We start from the raw sequence: 23,574 nt of genomic DNA on the forward strand, positions 1-23,574 counted from the left end.
AAAGTGTCCTTCGACACAGCACATTCATGATCGCAAGATTCGAAACCATGCCAGGACCAGCAGAAGCACCAGGTCCACTTAGTACAGGAACAGCCATGGAAGCTCCATCAGTCCGCACTGTAGTTCCACCAATCTTACAGCCTCTGCGTATGATACATCATGACTAATTCTATACTGAACTAAAATATAAACGCAACATGCAACAATTTCTAAGATTTTACTGAGTTACCGTTCATAGAAGGAAATCAGTCAATTGAAATAAATTCATTAGGCCCTAATCTATGGATTTCACATGACTGGGCAGGTGTGCAGCCATGGGTGGGCCTTGGAGGGCATAGGCCCACCCACTTGGCAGCCAGGCCCAGCCAATCAGAATGAGTTTTGCCCCACAAAAGGGCTTTATTACAGACAAAAATGACTCCTCACATGGCCTGAGAAGTGGTCTGCGGTTGGGAGGCCAATTTCTCTAAAACGACGTTGGAGGCAGCTTATTGTAGAAAAATGACATTCAATTCTCTGGCAACAGCTCTGGTGGACATGCCAATTGCACGCTCCCTCAAAACTTGAGACATCTGTGGCATTGTGTTGTGACAAAACTGCACATTTTAAAGTGGCCATTTATTGTCCCGAGCACAAGGTGCACCTGTGTAATTATTATTATTGATATGCCACACCTGTCAGGTGGATGGATTATCTTGGCAAAGGAAAAATGCTCACTAACAGGGTAGTAAGCAAATTTGGGCACAACATTTGAGAGAAATACGCTTTTTGTGCGTATAGAACAGTGGCGATTTTAGCATGTAATCTTGGTGGGGCAAACAAAAGAAATGTTTTAGATGCATGCCAGCAAAGCCACTACACAACACTAAACAATACATTAAGAGTCCCAACAGCAGTCCCAACACCTTACCACTGCTACACCTGGCTATCAGTGGAGCCTTGTTTGGCAGTGAAACAGTTCATTCAGCCTCATTTACTGCCTTTAAAAAAAACAGCTGATATGGCTGACTTGCTTAAACAATGTGGTTTCTACAGACAATTGAGATGTACAAACTATGGCATAAGAGAGGCAATTCGTAATTTCGATTAAGACATTAATGAGCGAGCTAGGATGGACGTAGTCAATTTAATTATTTGTTCAGCACTTTTGAAACGTACAGTGACAGAATTCAGAACATGGGCTGTTCTTACAGTATTCTCCCTGTATACCAAGTCAAAACCGTAGGATAAATAAAGGGGGCATATAAGCAGACAACGAAAGCTCTTACAATATTTGATGATGACATTTCTCTAAAACAGGCTATAGGCTACATGTGCACCACCAAGTCAGAACAGTAGGCTAAGTTATGAGAGGAAAAGGGACCAAATTATTAGGGTGAGGCACATGGGCTACTAACAGCTTACTACACAAAATACACTTACCATTACTTTCTTAGCTAGTGTATAGATCCACTGCTGTCAGAATGTATTCACCTCTTTCCTTTTTCCACATTTTGTTAGGTTACAGCCTTATTCTAAAATTGATTAAATTGTTTTTTCCCCTCATCAATCTACACACAATACCTCATAATGACTAAGCAAAAACAGGTTTTTAGAAATTTCTGCAAAAAATAAATAAATAATAAACTAAGTATTCAGACCCTTTACTCAGTACTTTATTAAAGCCCCTTTCGCATCGATTACAGTCTTGAGTCTTCTTGGGTATTACTTCTTTTGGCCCCGTGTAGCTCAGTTGGTAGAGTATGGCGCTTGCAATGCCAGGGTTGTGGGTTCGATTCCCACGGGGGGTCAGTATGAAAAGAAAATGTATGCACTGTAAAGTCGCTCTGGATAAGAGCGTCTGCTAAATGACTAAAATGTAAATGTAAAATGACACTACAAGCTTGGCACAACTGTATTTGGGGAGTTTCTCCCATTCTTCTCTGCAGATCCTCTCAAGCTCTGTCAGGTTGGATGGGGAGCGTCGCTGCACAGCTATTTTCAGGTCTCTCCAGAGATGTTCGATTGGGTTCTGGCTGGGCAACTCAAGGACATTCAGAGACATGTCCCGAAGCCACTCCTGCATTGTCTTGGCTGTGTGCTTAGGTTCGTTGTCCTGTTGGAAGGTGAACCTTCGCCCCAGTATGAGGTCCTGAGCACTTTGGAGGAGGTTTTCATCAAGGATCTCTCTGTACTTTGCTCCATTCATCTTTGCCTCGATCTTGACTAGTCTCCCAGTCCCTCCTGCTGAAAAACATCTCCACAGCATGATGCTGCCACCACCATGCTTCACCGTAGGGATGGTGCCAGGTTTCCCTCCCGCTTGGCATTCAGGCCAAAGAGTTCAATCTTGGTTTCATCAGCCCAGAGAATGTTGTTTCTCATGGTCTGAGAGTCTTTAGGTGTCATTTGGCAAACTCCAAGCGGGCTGTCGTGTGCCTTTTACTGAGGAGTGGCTTCCGTCTGGCCATTCTACCATAAAGGCCTGATTGGTGGAGTGCTGCAGAGATGGTTTTCCTTCTGGAAGGTCCTCCCATCTCCACAGAGGAACTCTAGAGCTCTGTCAGAGTGACCATCAGGTTCTTGGTCACCTCCCTGACCAAGGCCCTTCTCCCCCGATTGCTCAGTTTGGCTGGGCGACCAGCTCTAGGAAGAGTCTTGGTGGTTCCAAACTTCTTCCATTTAAGAATGATGGAGGCCACTGTGTTCTTGGGGACCTTCAATGTTGCAGAAATGTTTTGGTACCCTTCCCCATATCTGTGCCTCGACACAATCCTGTCTCGGAGCTCTACAGACAATTCCTTCGACTTCATGGCTTGGTTTTTGCTTTGACAGGCACTGTCAACTGTGGGTGCTTATATAGACAGGTGTGTGCCTTTCCAAATCATGTTCAATTAATTGAATTTACTACAAGTGGACTCCAATCAAGTTGTAGAAACATCTCAAGGATGATCAATGGAAACAGGATGCACCTGAGCTCAATTTCGAAGCTCATCGCAAAGTCTCTGAATACTTATGTAAATAAGGTATTTCTGTTTTTAATTTTTATAAATTTCTAAAAATTTCTAAAAACCTGTTTTCACTTTGTCATTATGGGGTATTGTGTGTCGATTGCTGAGGAAATGTTTTTATTTAATGCATTTTAGAATAAGGCTGTAATGTACAAAATGTGGAAAAAGTAAAGGGGTCTGAATACTTTCCGAAGGCACTGTATCTCCCTGGCATATTACATAATTTATGCAGCAGCATACAATACATTTTTTGACTCACTTGAACAGGAAGGTGGCGCGGCGGTCCTTCGTGGGCAAATTTTGTCATCAAACTTTGTCATCAAAATCTGGCATTCTCTGGATTTATGGTGCTTTCAAGAGAACTGGGAACTCAGAAAAAAACAAGGTTGAATCATGACGTCAGTGATCTTCAGGTCGGAGCTCTAGAAAGAGGCCCGAGTTCCCGACTTGGAATTCAGAGCTTGATGACCGTTCAAAATGTATTTTCCCAGTCAGAGCTAGTTTTTTCCGAGTTTCCAGTTGTCTTGAACTCACTGAAGTCTGAGATTTCCCAGTTCCGAGATTCCAGTTGTTTTGAACGCAGCAGAAGTCATGCTGGATTGGCAGCATGGCCAATGTTGAATGTTTATCCTTTTAAGCTTGGAAAAGAGACCCTTAAACCTAGACTTGGCCCACACACCCACTCCACTGAATAGCAGGCTAGTGATTGCTTTGCAATGCTTGCAGTTATATACTGATTCCTTCCAAACCACTCATTGTTGAATTTGCAATTTGAAACTTGTTGTGTAATGTTCATGTCCAATGGCCAATGAGCACCGACACGTTTTATCTATAATTTATTTTCATAATTTCTCTTCATACGACAATGATTGAAAATAATTTGCCAGTAGATAGTCGAATTTATTCATGATGATGACTGCTAACTTGCTAGCTAAGATTTTGAAAGTATGATGTTGACATCAAAGCTACGGTAGATGCTAAGCTACAGGACTGTTTCGCTAGCACAGACTGGAATATGTTCCAGGATTCTTCCGATGGCATTGAGGAGTACACCACATCAGTCACTGGCTTCATCAATAAGTGCATCGATGACGTCATCCCCACAGTGACCGTACGTACATACTCCAACCAGAAGCCATGGATTACAGGCAACATCCGCACTGAGCTAAAGGGTAGAGTTGCCGCTTTCAAGGAGCGGGACACTAACCCGGACGCTTATAAGAAATCCCGCTATGCCCTCCGACGAACCATCAAACAGGCAAAGAGTCAATACAGGACTAAGATTCAATCGTACTACACCGGCTCCGACGCTCGTCGGATGTGGCAGGGCTTGCAAACTATTACAGACTACAAAGGGAAGCACAGCCGCGAGCTGCCCAGTGACACAAGCCTACCAGACGAGCTAAATCACTTCTATGCTCGTTTCGAGGCAAGCAACACTGAAGCATGCATGAGAACATCAGCTGTTCCAGATGACTATGTGATCACTCTCTCCATAGCCGATGTGAGTAAGACTTTTAAGCAGGTCAACATTCACGGATTACCAGAACGCGTACTCTGAGTATGCGCTGACCGACTGGCAAGTGTCTTCACTGACATTTTCAACATGTCCCTGACTGAGTCTGTAATGCCAACATGTTTCAAGCAGACCACCATAGTCCCTGTGCCCAAGAACACTAAGATAACCTGCCTAAATGACCACCCACCCGTAGCACTCACGTCTGTAGCCATGAAGTGCTTTGAAAGGCTGGTCATGGTTCACAACACCATTATCCCAGAAACCCTAGACCCACTCCAATTTGCATACCGCCCCAACAGATCCACAGATGATGCAATCTCTATTGCACTCCACATTCCTTGACTACAGCTCAGCGTTCAACACCATAGTGCCCTCAAAGCTTAATGATTTTTTAAGGCTCTGCCCCACCTGCCCTGAATGACGGGTCACCACTGGTATGGAACTTCCTGGGATTTTTTTATTTCAGCTCATGAAACATGGGACCAACACTTTTCATGTTGCGTTCATACTTTTGTTCAGTGTATATCGCTGAGCCTCTCTAGCCTCTCTCTGCACCTGGCATCCACCAAATGCTGCACCTGGCATCCCCCCCCTCCCCCCTCCCCCCCCCCCCCTCTTCAATTTCCAGAATCTTCTCTTGCTGAGCCTGACTACCATAAAATATTAGCAATCTACCTTTTCCAATGAACCGGGCTAGTTTGATTTCACCTATCTCTTTCTCTACGCCATTGGTTAGTCAGATAGGGTGTAAATTCTCTCAAGTTCTCTCACGTCACCCCGCTCCTCCGCACACTCCACTGGCTTCCAGTTGAAGCTTGCATCTGCTACAAGACCATGGTGCTTGCCTACGGAGCTGTAAGGGGAACGGCACCTCCTTACCTTCAGGGTCTGATCAGTCCCTACACCCAAACGAGGGCATTGCGTTCTTCCACCTCTGGCCTGCTGGTCCCCCTACCTCTGTGGAAGCACAGTTCCCGCTCAGCCCAGTCAAAACTGTTCGCTGCTCTGGCACCCCAATGGTGGAACAAGCTCCCTCACGACGCCAGGACAGCGGAGTCACTGACCACCTTCTGGAGATACTTGAAACCCTACCTCTTTACGGAATACCTGGGATAGTATAAAAGTAATCCTTCTACACACCCCCCCCCCCCAAAAAAAAAAATATAAAAAGGAATAAAATAAATAAATACTAAAATTATTTATAAAAACTTTTAAATATAAAAATTAAAAATGACAAATAATAAATAAAAAAATATATAAAACAAATGAAAATTATAAATATACTCTAAAAAAATTTAAAAATTTTAAAAAATTTGAAAATATTTAAAAAAAAAATTGTAAAGTGGTTGTCCCACTGGCTATCAAGTAAGTCGCTCTGGATAAATGACCTAAATGTAAATGTACATGTAATTGAGGCCCTATGGTCCCATCAAACACTATCACCACTTTCCACTCCAACACATCATTACTCTTCCTTCCTACCTTGGCCCTCTTTATGCTTTCTTTACTAGACACGCCACTGCTTTCACTATCATGATCTCTCTTCTTCCTCTGTACACTATTTCCACGGCAGACCATTCTGGTCCAGGACCCTCATCCTCCCGCTCCATGTCATCAGAACTGACACCCATATTGTTCGCATTCCAGCACAGCTGTTGCTTCTCCAACGTTTTCTCCATTTCGTCCACACTACTCGCTGCCATTTCCATCCCGAGCGCGTTGTCAAGCCCTCTCTCAAACTCAAACACTGGCCAGCCTTTGTCCAGCTTTCTTCGTAAATAAAAATATGCACTTAAAATAAAAGGCCACGGAAGGCGAGCATCAATGGGTATGACTTGATATCAAGAAACGCCCCTATCAGAAAACGCCCCAAATTGCGGTCTGCAATTACACCCTTCGCGGTAGTCCGCCATATTGTCTCTGAGACAGCAGAAATCAAACGCAAGTACACCGGCGAGAGGAAAGAAAGGGACCCTGCCTTCACTTGGATCCCAAGAAAGGATTTGGGTCGCATATTTGATAAAATAGGTAGCTATACAATGGAAGTTTGGCCTATGGTTTAAAATATTTTATGAAACAAGCAGTCAGTTAGCAATATTAACCGATTTAGCTAGCAAGCCAGCAGTGGGACCCGGTGACTAGCTAGCTACGACGCATGTAAGTTGGGGCGAGAGGGTGATGGTGGGGTAGGGAGACTACCGGTACCTAGTTAACTGTATCTATCTAGTTGGATAAGACGACTATCCAATGTAGTTAGCTACAGATGCCAAACTGCGGGAACCAGCCACACGAGTTAGTTAGCTAGCTAACTACCAGCTGACACGTTGATTTCGCAAACGTTTGCCAATTAACGTTAGCGAACTTTCGTAGAGCTACTTGAAATCTGGGGCACTGGGCTAACTAACTTTTGTTATTCCTCAATATAGCTAGACACATGTTTCTTATCAAACATGACATTAGTTAACTATATCATAGGCAGAGGGCAGCAACACCACTTTTCCCTAAAAGATTGCATCCATTGCAGAAGGAGATTATTAATAGCCACATATTCAAATAAAACTAGCTAGCCTAACTTTATAATATTATGATGTGAAACTCGCCTGTGGCATGTTGCAACGGAAACCGTTTACTCTATGAACCAAACGGAACCAAACGGGAAGGGACCTACAATAATTTGTCCAATAGAAACTCAAGTTTTCGTTGCAAAACGTTTTCCGTTTGGATTAAACAGTTTCCATTGCAAAACGTTTTGCAACAGAAGCCTCGAAATGAATACACCCCATTAATATCGCGCCATCCCTGAAATCTAAAGGTAACTTGTTAATCACAGAGTGGTTGTTGGTTCGCTCCGCATCACTCAGTGAGCGACAGTTGACTTAGATCTCAGGGAAGGTGTGATGTACTCCAGGCGAGTTTCACATCCACTACAAAATACACTCTGTTGTAATGACATGTTAACAGCTTGAAGTAACTGCAGCTAGCTGACAATCCTTGTCCTACTTAGCTGGCAAGTTGAAACAGTATGGACACTAGTCGGTGAGTCTTGTGCAATTAATGTTGCAGATATTACATTCTTATATTCTTACTTTTCCCAGAAGATAATACTTCAGTTCTTCAAGCCTAGTCTAATCTGAGGTGTAAGAACTTGGTGTAGGCCTATAAATAAATAAAAATATGTACCAGGCACATATCTCAAAGCTAGGTAAAATGAGCCTCTGGGTAAAACTGCATTCCCCCAGTTCACTATTACGACCGGGTAAACCACAAATGCATGGGCTGCTTTGTTAAATTGGCTCCATTGAGGATATCTATGATAGGCACCACAGTTATGACCGTTTGTCCATTGCTGGCAAAGATAAGCTTAGGCTTTACTATATTGCAGATGGAATTGGTCTATTGGCAAGAAATATGGATGGATATCTTAATTTAGCAATAGAAGCCTGTTTGAGTATTATGAACCTTTTGCTGAACAAATGGGATTTTCTCAGTTAAAAATAGAATAAAAAGCCAAATGCTATATTATTTTCCCACCTTTTTTGACAATTTCTTTAAAAAGAAGTTGCGGCGTTAATGATGAATTCCATCAAACATATTCATGATCATGGAAGTAAGAGATGCAGGGTTTTTTCAGGATAAAAATGGGGTTTAGGTGGTGGGTGTGGCCAATGGTGCTGTTGGCAACCAAACATTTTTGAGGCTCTCTTGTTGGCCGCAGGTACAACATTTTGCAGTTTTAAAGCACATTTCCTGCAATTCTACACATTTCGCCATGACTTCTGCACTCTGAATGACTCAAACATTATAACAAAATCATGCCATGACAAAAATACTTCTGCATGCATCATTCTTGGAATTTAAAATTCTCTCTGACTGTATAGCTTTTATTTTGTTGATTGTTAGTTCTCAAAGATCTTATAAAAAAAATATATAGGTCCATTATCTTTTCTACATATTTTTTTAATTAACTGTTTGGACATAGATGGCCCGCCGAAGACTTTACTATGCAGAAAAAACCCTGGAATGGATTTAGCGTTTTAAATTAAGTCAATAGTCATATAGCTTATCCCCGCCAGCCTTAGTAATTTAACATTGTGTCAATACTTTTGGGGCGGTGCAGTGACCCATTTTAAAACAACCTACTGGTAGTCAGGCCTGGAATTTTGCATGCAACAATCCATAGCCTTCTAGCTTCTTCACTTTTTTTAGTCTTGTCAACAAATGCAGTGTTGTAAATGTAACTGCATCAAATAGATTTTACACTCACCTGTCAACTTTGTGATTGTCTGCGGGAAGTTTTTTTTTCTTCCACATATCAATGATGCTTATTTGATCTGGCCTAGGTCTCAAATAATAATAATATATGCCATTTAGCAGACGCTTTTATCCAAAGCGACTTACGTTCATGCGTGCATGCATTTTATGTATGGGTGGTCCTGGTAATCGAACACACTATCCTGGCGTTGCAAGTGCCATGCGCTACCAACTGAGCTATAGAGGTCCACGAATATAACTGACACTTTCTTTTCTTCCCCCTGTTGTCTCAGCTGTCCAGAGGTGCCCCTGGTGGCTCCCCTTGCTTACAGCCAAAGCCCCCCCCCCTTACCCCCTGCCCTGTCAAGAAGAGGCACCCCTCCCCTCCCCCCACCTTCCCTCCTCTCCCTCTTCCCTCCTCGTCCTTCTCTGCAGTAAGTGCCCTCCCCTCCCCCCTCCTCTGCCAAGCTGTCGGACATGCCAGGACCCGTGCCGAGTCGGGCCCGCGTGTACACAGATGTCAACACACACCGGCCCAGGGAGTACTGGGACTACGAGTCCCATGTGGTGGAATGGGGGTACGTACCAGCAACACACACACACGCACCCAGTCTTTAAAGTCACAGCAACGTTGGTGCTTGCTAAACTATTATGAGGAGACTGAAATTACTATTTCTCTTCATTCCATTGTCTTGACGTGACTTGTATTAATATGCCGACTGTTATTTATCGAATCAACTATGTTTAATTGTCACTCGATTTAAATTAATCATGTAACAAATAACTCATTAGGAATTTGGGGCACCTCGGAAAAAGTTGTTTAACAAGTTACCATCTCCCAAATTAAACTCTTAGAATATATATATCTAATATATCGATAACAGTCACTTATCAAATAATTACCTCTTATCGGTATCATTCTGAACGTCGCATAATCCTTGAACCTGCAAGAACCCTATCCTTATTGATGAATCAGCAATACACAAATTGCCTTTATTTATTCACTAACGAACTAAATAATAACACAGAATACAAACACACACACACAGGTTATTGATTACTAACGTAATACAATGAGAACAGGTCCCTAGTGGACTGGACGAACAATAGCATGAATGCTTGGGTAGAAGGAGGGTCAGAATGGAAGGGAGAGACAGAGATTCAAACTATTGTTGTTACTTTGGAGACTACGCTCACAGTAATCATAATACTTATGCACCCTAATAACCGCTCATTCGGATTAGAAATGCAACATGTATTTACTTGTAGCTGTCTTCGATAGTTGAGTTGATGATGTAGGACTCTGGTTTGCTCACCAGAGATCCCAATGTCCTTGGTAGAGTTTCTGGTCGTAGTGGTGGTTAGAATGGATACTTCAGCGTACCCTGTAGTTTGTAGAGTTGATCTGTTAGATAAATACATCAGATGTACCAACGGTTGTCTGAGAGGGATTGTCCTTCGCAACTCGTGTCTAGTAAAAGTTCTCTAGACGACTATACATGCCAGCTGCAAACTGGTAATGCAAAGGTCTAGTGTGTTGTCTTCTTCTTCACCTCGTGTAAAGGTTGAGAGTTTCAGAGTTTCACCATTTTACCATATTCAGCTCGCGCTGCATGTCGGCTGGTCTGTAGAGTATCAACCATATTAAGCCGTGGGGCTTCCTGTTCTTGTTCTAACCATTTTAAGCCGTGTAGCTGCAGCTTCACGCTTCCTGGTCTTGTAGAAATTCAACCATTTGCAACATCCATTGCAAAGGTGAATTTCGATACTTGAGTAGAAAAGGCGTCTGAGCGTGGCCACTGACTGAGAACAAATCAATATGGAAACAATCATCTCATCTAGAATGCTAAAATCACATTATCTTCACAAAAGTATTATTATACACTGCTCAAAAAAAATAAAGGGAACACTAAAATAACACATCCTAGATCTGAATGAATGAAATAATCTTATTAAATACTTTTTTCTTTACATAGTTGAATGTGCTGACAACAAAATCACACAAATTATCAATGGAAATCAAATTTATCAACCCATGGAGGTCTGGATTTGGAGTCACCCTCAAAATTAAAGTGGAAAACCACACTATAGGCTGATCCAACTTTGATGTAATGTCCTTAAAACAAGTCAAAATGAGGCTCAGTAGTGTGTGTGGCCTCCACGTGCCTGTATGACCTCCCTACAATGCCTGGGCATGCTCCTGATGAGGTGGCAGATGGTCTCCTGAGGGATCTCCTCCCAGACCTGGACTAAAGCATCCGCTAACTCCTGGACAGTCTGTGGTGCAACGTGGCGTTGGTGGATGGAGCGAGACATGATGTCCCAGATGTGCTCAATTGGATTCAGGTCTGGGGAACGGGCGGGCCAGTCCATAGCATCAATGCCTTCCTCTTGCAGGAACTGCTGACACACTCCAGCCACATGAGGTCTAGCATTGTCTTGCATTAGGAGGAACCCAGGGCCAACCGCACCAGCATATGGTCTCACAAGGGGTCTGAGGATCTCATCTCGGTACCTAATGGCAGTCAGGCTACCTCTGGCGAGCACATGGAGGGCTGTGCGGCCCCCGCAAAGAAATGCCACCCCACACCATGACTGACCCACCGCCAAACCGGTCATGCTGGAGGATGTTGCAGGCAGCAGAACGTTCTCCACGGCGTCTCCAGACTCTGTCAAATCTGTCACATGTGCTCAGTGTGAACCTGCTTTCATCTGTGAAGAGCACAGGGCGCCAGTGGCGAATTTGCCAATCTTGGTGTTCTCTGGCAAATGCCAAACGTCCTGCACGGTGTTGGGCTGTAAGCACAACCCCCACCTGTGGACGTCGGGCCCTCATACCACCCTCATGGAGTCTGTTTCTGACCGTTTGAGCAGACACATGCACATTTGTGGCCTGCTGGAGGTCATTTTGCAGGGCTCTGACAGTGCTCCTCCTGCTCCTCCTTGCACAAAGGTGGAGGTAGCAGTCCTGCTGCTGAGTTGTTGCCCTCCTACGGCCTCCTCCACGTCTCCTGATGTACTGGCCTGTCTCCTGGTAGCGCCTCCATGCTCTGGACACTACGCAGACAGACACAGCAAACATTCTTGCCACAGCTCGCATTGATGTGCCATCCTGGATGAGCTGCACTACCTGAGCCACTTGTGTGGGTTGTAGACTCCGTCTCATGCTACCACTAGAGTGAAAGCACCGCCAGCATTCAAAAGTGACCAAAACATCAGCCAGGAAGCATAGGAACTGAGAAGTGGTCTGTGGTCACCACTTGCAGAACCACTTCTTATTGAGGGTGTCTTGCTAATTGCCTATAATTTCCACCTGTTGTCTATTCCATTTGCACAACAGCATGTGACATTTATTGTCAATCAGTGTTGCTTCCTAAGTGGACAGTTTGATTTCACAGAAGTGTGATTGACTTGGAGTTACATTGTGTTGTTTAAGTGTTCCCTTAATTTTTTTGAGCAGTTTACTTAATCATTCATTTTATACAACAATTAGATGCAAACCTCATAACTGGGAAGTGTACACCCCAATAGATACAGTTATGTTGTTCCACCATCTTTAATGACATCACAACATAGTAACGAATTTGACATGATTGTTCTTTCAGTCCCCTCCGACCATTTCCCACATTATTTGAAGTAGGAATATTGTTTCATTATCCACTTTTGGATGTTGGAGTCTTGGCGGGAAGACTCCTAATACTGCAAGGCACGGAAAAGGTAGTTTCTGCGAGGAATTTACGACCCGTCATAAAACTGGCCCCCAGGAAAGGGGGTGTTCAAACCTTTGCCTAGCCGGCATCTTTGATCCTCAACCCATAAGGGAAAGTCATGACACCATGTTAAATCTCAAGGCTAGATCAAGGTCTGCTCCCTTTGTGTTATTTGCAGTTTAATTTCAAATTCCTTGAATGGTGTAATTGACAAACAATTCTTCCCGCAGAAATCAAGATGACTTCCAGTTGGTGCGGAAGCTGGGACGCGGGAAGTACAGTGAAGTGTTTGAAGCAGTCAACATCACCAACAACGAGAAGGTTGTGGTGAAAATACTCAAGGTAACGATGAGAAATCAATATAGTTCAGATCATAGATTAATAGATTGCCATTCGATACAGACTCGCGTTGGATTCATATTGAAGTAAAACTGCCCTGACAATCAATACAATTGGTCTTTAATTGTGTCTATAGCCCGTAAAAAAGAAGAAAATCAAGCGTGAAATTAAGATCCTGGAGAACCTCCGCGGAGGCCCTAACATCATCTCCCTCATAGACATCGTCAAAGACCCAGTGGTGAGTAGGAATGGCGGGAAAGATGTGAAAACAGTATTGTTCTTTTAGAGGACATGACTTTGATGCAACAACCCCTTCTCTTCTTTCAGTCTCGGACACCCGCCTTGGTCTTTGAACATGTCAACAACACTGACTTCAAGGTAAGCCAGAGCATCCGTTTTTTTACCCCTGAGTCTTATGCACATCGCAGCAAAACATTTTGCAACAGAAAATAAAATAGTTTCTTATTGGACAAGTTCAGGGGTGTATTCACTAGGAACCAAACAGAACCAAACGAAAAGGGGCGGGACCTACCTGAATTTGTCCAATAGAAACTCTAATTTTCAACTGTTTGGACTAATGATTACACCCCAGGTAGTCCCTCTCCGTTTCAGTCTGTTTTCTTCCGTTTGGTGGCTAATAAATACGACCCTGATTCTTGACCGTGTACAACATCTCTATTCTGAAACAAAGCCCTATGAAACCTTCTTTCTTGGCATGCATACTGTTTCCCCGTACTCCTGTTTGTGTGTGTCTGTGTGTGTTGAGGGACAAAAAGGTGCAGTGCAATGTCTTCGGTGTCAGGATGTTTTTTGTCTTCTGGTTCTATCCTCAGTCGCTGGTACACGATGATCAAGTTTGGTGTTGAATTACTTAATAGTAGACCTAAGTGTTACCAGTCAGATGCCCAAGTTGATAGCTTGTGATTTGAATAATATGTTAATTATTTGTATTGGATAATGGGTTCCGGTTGCGAAGACGGATACGCATGTACTGTGCAGGGATGAGTTAAATCACTGTATTGATTCACTGCATCTGTTTTTACTTGCAGCAATTGTACCAGACCCTAACAGACTATGACATCCGGTTCTACATGTTTGAGATCCTCAAGGTGAGTCTCGTATTTTTGTAATTTGGGTGAACTATCCCATTAATTTGTGCTAGAAGCCCAGAGACTTTGCCAGACATGAGTCAGCATTTCCCACTCTCAAAACAAGAACATTCAGGTGCTTAGAGTATATAGGCCCCTTGTTTGTCTTTGTCCGACAGTTACATACCAGCCCTCTATTTTCCCATCATGTTTGTGCGCCCAGACGGGTACACAACGTCTGTTTTGTTATTTCTGCCTTTATTTAATTACTGTGTTGAGTAAATCCCCAGCCTCCTCGTTGCTAACCGGCGGCCATTTTGGCTCTGTGCACAGGCCCTGGACTACTGCCACAGCATGGGAATCATGCACAGGGACGTGAAACCCCACAACGTGATGATTGATCACGAACACCGCAAGGTGAGATTTTACGACCAATGCAGCGGAGGCACAGTTATTCCCCCTATCTGATTCTCCCTAGTCAAGACCTTTGTCATCCATTGAATGTGACTACAATATGTAGGTTAGTTTATATAGAAATTGGAGCTCTAAGAAATGAGATATTGTACCACGACAATCCTCAAAACAATACCCCAAAGTCCAAGTAGTCCCTCCCAGTTTCACTCTGTTTGGTGCCCAAATAAGCGCAACCCTGTTATATTTCTCTCAATATTGACTTGCCTCTGTTTGTGTATTCTTCCAGCTGCGCCTTATTGACTGGGGTCTGGCTGAGTTCTACCACCCAGGACAGGAGTACAATGTCCGAGTGGCTTCTCGCTACTTCAAAGGACCCGAGCTTCTGGTTGACTATCAGGTATGTTGTCCTGCTACTGTTATGAATTGTGTGACGTGCTCAGTTTATATTCTTTGCTGTTGTGTAGATCCCATATATATATATATATAGATAATTACAGATACCCTTTTCACAATACTGAGCTGTGCTGGGCTGTTTACGCATCCACCATAGTTACTGGAACCGTGCTGGACAGGGAAATGTGAAAACCAAATATCTTGACCTTTTTTTCTAACTTATTGATTTCACTATCTTTGTCCAGATGTATGACTACAGTCTGGACATGTGGAGCTTGGGCTGCATGTTGGCCAGCATGATCTTCAGGAAGGAGCCTTTCTTCCACGGCCACGACAACTACGACCAGGTAAACACACACTCCAATACTTTGTCCACCATGTCTCAAAGGACATACTCATTATCAGTGAAGAAAATAACCTTGGGCCTGTTCAGGAGGGTGCAAGGTTACAGAACCTACAGTTAGAAATAGACTGTGTAGAACAGATATGATTCTGTCGGGTCCATTTCTATCTGCAATGGTCAGAGCGTTTCACGTCACTGAATACACCCCAGGTGAGATGAATGACTAGATGTTTTTTCTCACTTTGTAGTTGGTGAGAATAGCCAAGGTGTTGGGAACGGAAGACCTGTATGACTACATCGACAAGTACAACATTGAGCTGGAGCCTCGGTTCAATGACATTCTGGGAAGGTGCGTTGTCTGTCTTCACTAGTGTGCGTTATTGTACACTTGGTTTATAAACTTATACTCCTTTCACATAGGATTTACGATATGTTGCCTGTAAAAAAAAATAAAAAAATGCAATGTTTATGACCCCCCTTTCAAACAGGCCCATGTTTACCACATTCTTGCCTGCATACGCCTTTTATACCTCCTGTGCGCATGCCGGTGACGAGTGGTAGATGAGGGTGGGCGTCTATTTTATTAACTCCAATGAAAATACACCATCACAAAGAAATCCATTATTCATTAGTTAAGACAAATAAAATGTGTTTTTAAAAGAATACAATAGTATATTTTGAGTTTCATTTTGTTACTGGTCTGTGCAGCCTATAGGCTACATAGCTGTGCCTTGCAAATTAAATCAATAGTTTATTTTGTTCATTAAAACAGATAATACACACACATTCCCCTGTCCTGATCAGTCAACACACATATATTTTATAGTAAGAATATAATGTAATATAACAATAAAATAGAAATTAAAAAAAATCACACAACTTGAGTGTCACAGGATCGTGTGGAACCGCGGTCATATACAGTGCCTTGCAAAAGTATTCATCCCCCTTGACGTTTTTCCTATTTTGTTGCGTTACAACCTGTCAATTAAATCGATTTTTATTTGGATTTTATGTAATGGACATTCACAAAATAGTCCAAATTGGTGAAGTGAAATGAAAAAAATAACTTGTTTCTAAAAATTCTATAAAATAAATAACGGAAAAGTGGTGCGTGCATATGTATTCACCCGCTTTGCTTTGAAGCCCCTAAATCAGATCTGGTGCAACCAATTACCTTCAGAAGTCACATAATTAGTTAAATAAAGTCCACCTGTGTGCAATCTAAGTGTCAAATGATCTGTCACATGATCTCAGGATATAAACACCTGTTCTGAAAGGCCCCAGAGTCTGCAACACCACTAAGCAAGGAGCACCACCAAGCAAGTGGCACCATGAAGACCAAGGAGCTCTCCAAACAGGTCAGGGAATAAGTTGTGGAGATCAGGGTTGGGTTATAAAAAAATATCAAACTTTGAACATCCCACCATTAAATCCATTGTTGAAAAATTGAAATAATATGGCACCACAACAAACCTGCCAAGAGAGGGCCACCCACCAAAACTCACGGCCCAGGCAAGGAGGGCATTAATCAGAGAGGCAACAAAGAGACCAAAGATAACCCTGAAGGAGCTGCAAAGCTCCACAGCGGAGATTGGGGTATCTGTCCATAGGACCACTTTAAGCCATACACTCCACAGAGCTGGGCTTTACAGAAGAGTGGCAGAAAAAAGCCATTGCTTACAGAAAAAAAATTGGCAAACACGTTTGGTGTTCGCCAAAAGGCATGTGGAAGACTCCTCAAACATATGGAAGAAGGTACTCTGGTCAGATGAGACTAAAATTGGTCTGGTGCAAACCCAACACCTCTCATCACCCTGAGAACACCATCCCCACAGTGAAGCATGGTGGTGGCAGCATCATGCTGTGGGGATGTTTTTAATCGGCAGGGACTGGGAAACTGGTCAGAATTGAAGGAATGATGGATGGCGCTAAATACAGGGAAATTCTTGAGGGAAACCTGTTTCAGTCTTCCAGAGATTTCAGACTGGGACGGAGGTTCACCTTCCAGCAGGACAATGACCCTAAGCATACTGCTAAAGCAACACTTGAGTGGTTTAAGGGGAAACATTTAAATGTCTTGGAATGGCCTAGTCAATGCCCAGACCTCAATCCAATTGAGAATCTGTGGTATGACTTAAAGATTGCTGTACACCAGCGGAACCCATCCAACTTGAAGGAGCTGGAGCAGTTTTGCCTTGAAGAATGGGCATAAATCCCAGTGGCTAGATGTGCCAAGCTTATAGAGACATACCCCAAGAGGCTTGCAGCTGTAATTGCTGCAAAAGGTGGCTCTACAAAGTATTGACTTTTGGGGGGTGAATAGTTATGCACACTCAGGTTCTGTTTTTTTTTTTTATTATTTCTTGTTTGTTTCACAAGAAAAAATGTTTTGGATCTTCAAAGTGGTAGGCATGTTGTTTAAATCAAATGATACAAACCCCCCCCAAAATCCATTTTAATTCTAGGTTGTAAGGCAACAAAATAGGAAAAATGCCAAGAGGGGTGAATACTTTCGCAAGCCACTGTAACAAAATAGTGATATTTTTAAACAAAGCCCATGCCGACACCTTTTTGAGAAATTGTATGTGGTTGAGAAACCTTAATCAGCTCTTTCTGATCATGTAACTAAAATCTAAATCTGACCTGAATGAACCTCTATAATTTGAAAGTCACTTTTGATCCACGTTTCATTTTGTCCTATCCTCACACTGCGTTGTTAGGGAGTGATAAAAAAATCTAGATTTTAATGTTCATATTTCACAACCTCTGCAGGCTTTTGGAGTTGCCTATACCCAATCAAGCAAAATAATAGGCCTACACTTGATTTAGGCTACATTATTGCATGCTAAATGTTTCTGATCTGTGATAGATGAGCTACCACCTCCATGTATTTATTTGCCCAGCCAGGGACCAATTAACCAAATATACAAACAGATTCTGTGAAACAAAATCACATTGCTTGATTATCAGGCAAGTCACAGGCTTTTGGTTGGGAGTAGGCTAAAAAGTGAGTGAAGAGAAAAATAATCCACTTGTTAAGCTACATAACTTGCTAGCAAAATGTTCTGATTAGTGCTAATACAGCCAACTAGACTACAGAGGATCATGAGCAGTACTCACCTCGACCTAGCTAACATTTCCCCAGCCTAATTGTAACCAAATATCCAAACAGAGATTCAGTGAAAACAAAAATCTGACATTGATTGATTTTTCCAGAGTCCCCACGCTTGTCTGTGGCACTGTCCCAATCAAAACAGTGCTGAAATGATCATATAGTTGACCACACGCAGGTATTGCTTAGAATGTATTATAACGATTGGATAACTTGGAGTTTCAGTAAGCAACAATTTGATACATGCCTGTCAGTGTAGTGTGCGCCAATGCTGCTTAAGCATTACTGCCATTTTTGTGTTTAACATTTTTCATAATGGCAAGAACAAGTTTGATGTCGGACTACAACAATAGAATGTTCATGATTTAATGCATGCCAAAGACGGTAAGATGAAAGGGGACTTTTCTTTTATACTGAGGGGTTGGTGAGACTTTTAAACACATTGCGCCCCCCCCCCCCAAAAAAATAAATAAATATGAAGTTGGCTGCATGCCAAAGGTTTTCGTCTTGGTTTGAAAGGGATGTTAGTTGTTCCTGCCAAAACCAACACCTGAATCTAGACACACTGCTGTGCATAGGGGTTTCTCTTTCTTTTTTGCACTGCTGCTAACCTGCTCTCCCCTTCCAGACACTCTCGTAAGCGGTGGGAGCGCTTCGTCCACAGTGAGAACCAGCACCTGGTCAGCCCCGAGGGCCTGGACTTCCTGGACAAGCTGCTGCGCTATGACCATCAGGCCCGGCTGACCGCCCGTGAGGCCATGGATCACCCTTACTACTGTAAGTGCGAGGAGGGATCCGGTTGCCAGTATATTTAGCCAAACTGCAAAGTCAAAATTGGCTATATCGTGAAAACATAAATGTAAGGCTAGGGGAGGGATCCGGTTAAGTATAGGGTTAATAAATGGTTAAGTATAGGGTTAATTTTTTACGTCAGACCTCGGACCCATATTGATGAGATTGGAAGGCACCTGTGGTTTATCGCAGGGGTGGGCAAACTACGGCCTATTTAAAAAATAAAAATAAAAATAAAAAAAAGATTTAGTTTTTGGGGTAGGGGGAATGATTATTTTGGTTTAGGCACACAAGCAAAACGTTTTACAACGGCAAACGAAAACAAGCGTTTCTTGTTGGAAACGTTCAGGTAGTGGCTCCTCGGTTTACTCTGCTTTCCTTAATTTTGTGCGTAATGAACACGACCCAGTTCACTGGTTATCAGCAGTTCCTTATGACCATCTCCTTGCAGTGACTAGGGACTCGAGACTAACGATTGTTCAGTGTTTAATTTGAGTTGTTCTTTTGTCCACAAAGATCCCATTGTGAAAGACCAGGGTCGCATGCCGGGGTCGGCTAACCTGCCCAGCGGAAATACAGCCACAAGCACAGCCAACATGATCACTGGTGAGCGCAAACACACACACCCTAATCATCCTAACCCCCCACCCATGTGGCTTCATCTGAACTCCCAGAGACTCCCATCACTCAATGTTAAGAAGGATGTTTTGTCTGCGGGAGGCAGAGTTTGGAAATTAAATCGAATCAAGCAGCCGACTTGGTCTGTGTTAAGATTGAATTAAGCATGTTCGGCTGCTGTATTTGTCCACGCTAATTGGACTATCTTCCATCAAGGATTACCACATTGTCATAATTGACATACTGTAATTCAATCCAATACATTTCATAAGAGCTAAACTCACCATATGCCAGTGCATCCGTTGTCATCTTTCCTATGTAGCTCATTGGTTATATCGTAGTTCACTTCATCATCAGAACTCCCTTGGAAGAGTGTTTTCTAAGTAACCCGCATGGTTATCTCTGAGATACAGTGGGGAAAAAAAGTATTTAGTCAGCCACCAATTGTGCAAGTTCTCCCACTTAAAAAGATGAGAGAGACCTGTAATTTTCATCATAGGTACACGTCAACTATGACAGACAAATTGAGATTTTCTTTCTCCAGAAAATCACATTGTAGGATTTTTTATGAATCTATTTGCAAATTATGGTGGAAAATAAGTATTTGGTCAATAACAAAAGTTTCTTAATACTTTGTTATATACCCTTTGTTGGCAATGACACAGGTCAAAGGTTTTCTGTAAGTCTTCACAAGGTTTTCACACACTGTTGCTGGTATTTTGGCCCATTCCTCCATGCAGATCTCCTCTAGAGCAGTGATGTTTTGGGGCTGTCGCTGGGCAACACGGACTTTCAACTCCCTCCAAAGATTTTCTATGGGGTTGAGATCTGGAGACTGGCTAGGCCACTCCAGGACCTTGAAATGCTTCTTACGAAGCCACTCCTTCATTGCCCGGGTGGTGTGTTTGGGATCATTGTCATGCTGAAAGACCCAGCCACGTTTCATCTTCAATGCCCTTGCTGATGGAAGGAGGTTTTCACTCAAAATCTCACGATACATGGCCCCATTCATTCTTTCCTTTACACGGATCAGTCGTCCTGGTCCCTTTGCAGAAAAACAGCCCCAAAGCATGATGTTTCCACCCCCATGCTTCACAGTAGGTATGGTGTTCTTTGGATGCAACTCAGCATTCTTTGTCCTCCAAACACGACGAGTTGAGTCTTTACAAAAAAGTTATATTTTGGTTTCATCTGACCATATGACATTCTCCCAATCCTCTTCTGGATCATCCAAATGCACTCAAGCAAACTTCAGACGGGCCTGGACATGTACTGGCTTAAGCAGGGGGACACGTCTGGCACAGCAGGATTTGAGTCCCTGGCGGCGTAGTGTGTTACTGATGGTAGGCTTTGTTACTTTGGTCCCAGCTCTCTGCAGGTCATTCACTAGGTCCCCCCGTGTGGTTCTGGGATTTTTGCCTACCGTTCTTGTGATCATTTTGACCCCACGGGGTGAGATCTTGCGTGGAGTACCAGATCGAGGGAGATTAACAGTGGTCTTGTATGTCTTCCATTTCCTAATAATTGCTCCCACAGTTGATTTCTTCAAACCAAGCTGCTTACCTATTGCAGATTCAGTCTTCCCACCCTGGTGCAGGTCTACAATTTTGTTTCTGGTGTCCTTTGACAGCTCTTTGGTCTTGGCCATAGTGGAGTTTGGAGTGTGACTGTTTGAGGTTGTGGACAGGTGTCTTTTATACTGATAACAAGTTCAAACAGGTGCCATTAATACAGGTAACGAGTGGAGGACAGAGGAGCCTCTTAAAGAAGAAGTTACAGGTCTGTGAGAGCCAGAAATCTTGCTTGTTTGTAGGTGACCAAATACTTATTTTCCACCATAATTTGCAAATAAATTCATTAAAAATCCTACAATTTGATTTTCTGGATTGTTTTTTTCTCAATTTGTCTGTCATAGTTGACGTGTACCTATGATGAAAAGTACAGGGCTCTCATCTTTTTAATTTGGAGAACTTGCACAATTGGTGGCTGACTAAATACTTTTTTCCCCCACTGTATATGGTGTACAGTGGTTAAGCTAAATTTCCCCTTTCTCTCTCAAGGTATCTCTGCCTTGCCAGCTGCTACTGCCCTGGGCAACCTCACCGGCTCGCCCGTCCTCTCTGCTGCCACCAACGCCCTGAGCACCCCTGTGCCCGCTGCCGCTAGTGCCCCCCAGTGATGGCAACCTATGGCTGCCACTCATGCAGGCACGCACCAACATCTCTTACTCACTTATTCACTCGGTCCGACTGCCCTTAGATCCAGGAATGCCAACCTCTGAAGGCTTTCTCGCCTGAACAATGTTTATTTGTTTCTCCTTTAATGAACTTGAGTTAACCTGACATGAAATGAATGTTCTGTGTAATTGACACATGCAGGTATTTATTTCATCTTGATGACTGGGGCTGTGTGTGGCTATGTCCACAGTCCGAGAATGAGTCACGAATCCAAGGGTGATGTGGGTTCCTCCCCCCAACACGTTTTTTTGTTGTACATTACTGACAAGTAGTTAGTGGAAGATAACAGGAAAGGCATGGTAGCATTCAGACCAAAAGGAGCAGTCTGCAGTTTACCAATGCAACCTTGTCAAACGAGCGCTGGCGAGCACACCTTAAACAATTCCCAGATTTAGTCCAGTCTGCTACTCTATACCACCATTATGAAAGACTTCCCCACAGTATTTGGAAGTGTTTGGTGCTGTTCTGTGCTCCAGTCGTGTGTTGAAAAACTGAAGCTTCCTCACTCAACGTATCCAAATGACACTTCAACACTTCAGCCTGAATAGTATGTCTTGCCTTTCTACCGTACTGGATACCTAGTTTTCTTTTTGATGTAAGGGTTCCCTGACAGTTTTCCTTTTTTGTACTGAAATGCTGTGGTATGCTGGATGGGTTTAATTTACAGTGGCAATGGTTTGAATGCAGTATTGTCATTCGATCCCTTCGAAAGCCAGGCAAAGCCATCCGTTTGGTTATTTTGAAAAGTTTATCTCAAACTTGCTGCTGTCCAGTTCCTTGAATTAATTAAAGTCGTAAAAAACTGTTTCCTCAATCGCTAGAAAAAGAGGAGATTGACCAAACCTTTTTTGTTTTCTCTGGGAGAGTTAGAGTTATATGTGGAGAAAATATGGACGGTGTTAGGTGTAAGATCACAACTGAATATGAAGGCACCGGAGTCCTGGTTAAGTTGGCTTGAAATGTATTTGTATCCATCTGCTGTTAGTACCTGAGAAAAGTGGTTTTCTTTTTGTATTTAGTTTGTTTCGGGGCTAGGTTTCTTGGATCGATCACCATGTATTGAACTTGAAGGGGTTGAATTTTCCCTGCGTTTTAGTGCCAGAAATGGGAATCCTGTGTTAGTATAGACTCTGCTGTACATATGCATACTTTTTTCATTGGAGATCTCAACATATGAAAAATACATGCATACATCGACATAATAAAGTTGAGTCCTTACATCACTGTATATATTTTTATGTCCTTATGTAGAAGACTAGTATTTGAAAATATTTGTGTAAATAAACACGTGTTTTATTTATCAAGTAAATCTGATTTGTATTGATTTGTTCACACAATGTCTCCTGATTGTAAGGTTTTACAAACATTACTTTCCTTATAGTATCTTTTGAGAGGTCACTTACATGTTTTGCTATGTTTTGAAATGAATTGTGACAGTGGTGATACATGTTTAATTAGACTACTGTTTTAGAGCTTCATAATCTGGCAGAGTGCCGTTTGATGAATTCTAGTGAACGTGAAAGACTAATGACTTTGAATGACTAATTAGATTAGATCACCAATTGCATCATAAAGGGGCAGTTAAGGAGCCCCAAGCGGCCATGGAGCCGAGGTTACAGATTTATTTGACCATTTCAAACAATACAACCACACGTGGATAATGCATTTTTTGCTTTGTCTTGGCCAGGTCGCAGTTGTAAATGAGAACCTGTTCTCAACTGGCTTACCTGGTTAAATAAAGGTGAAATAAAATAAAATAAATAAATAA

The 23,574-nt window shown here is 42.7% G+C and overlaps 1 protein-coding gene and 1 pseudogene across 1 annotated transcript; both read left to right on the forward strand.

Moving 5' to 3' along the window:
- The first annotated feature begins 6,433 nt into the window (after positions 1–6,433).
- On the forward strand, positions 6,434–23,115 carry LOC121575561 (casein kinase II subunit alpha). Its single transcript, XM_041888734.2, has 13 exons — positions 6,434–6,537; positions 9,054–9,338; positions 12,701–12,812; positions 12,946–13,047; positions 13,137–13,187; positions 13,859–13,918; positions 14,231–14,314; positions 14,598–14,708; positions 14,950–15,051; positions 15,296–15,396; positions 18,788–18,936; positions 19,468–19,557; positions 21,630–23,115. Exons 2-13 carry the CDS (start codon positions 9,238–9,240, stop codon positions 21,746–21,748), a joined length of 1,182 nt encoding a protein of 393 aa, XP_041744668.1. The 5' UTR covers positions 6,434–6,537; positions 9,054–9,237; the 3' UTR covers positions 21,749–23,115.
- Positions 13,511–13,656, forward strand: LOC121576097 (annotated as a pseudogene).
- Positions 23,116–23,574: the final 459 nt, after the last annotated feature.

This window comes from Coregonus clupeaformis, chromosome 10 (genome assembly GCF_020615455.1).
Source record: "Coregonus clupeaformis isolate EN_2021a chromosome 10, ASM2061545v1, whole genome shotgun sequence".
Taxonomy (NCBI): domain Eukaryota; kingdom Metazoa; phylum Chordata; class Actinopteri; order Salmoniformes; family Salmonidae; genus Coregonus; species Coregonus clupeaformis.

What these genes read in the sequence shown, in the direction of transcription:
- LOC121575561 (XM_041888734.2), top strand. Translation starts at nt 9,238, where the DNA reads ATGCCAGGACCCGTGCCGAGTCGGGCCCGCGTGTACACAGATGTCAAC. An exon ending in TCAACAACACTGACTTCAAG is followed by an intron (nt 13,188 to 13,858) that starts GTAAGCCAGAGC and finishes TTTTACTTGCAG; the next exon opens with CAATTGTACCAGACCCTAAC. An exon ending in CACAGCCAACATGATCACTG is followed by an intron (nt 19,558 to 21,629) that starts GTGAGCGCAAAC and finishes TTCTCTCTCAAG; the next exon opens with GTATCTCTGCCTTGCCAGCT.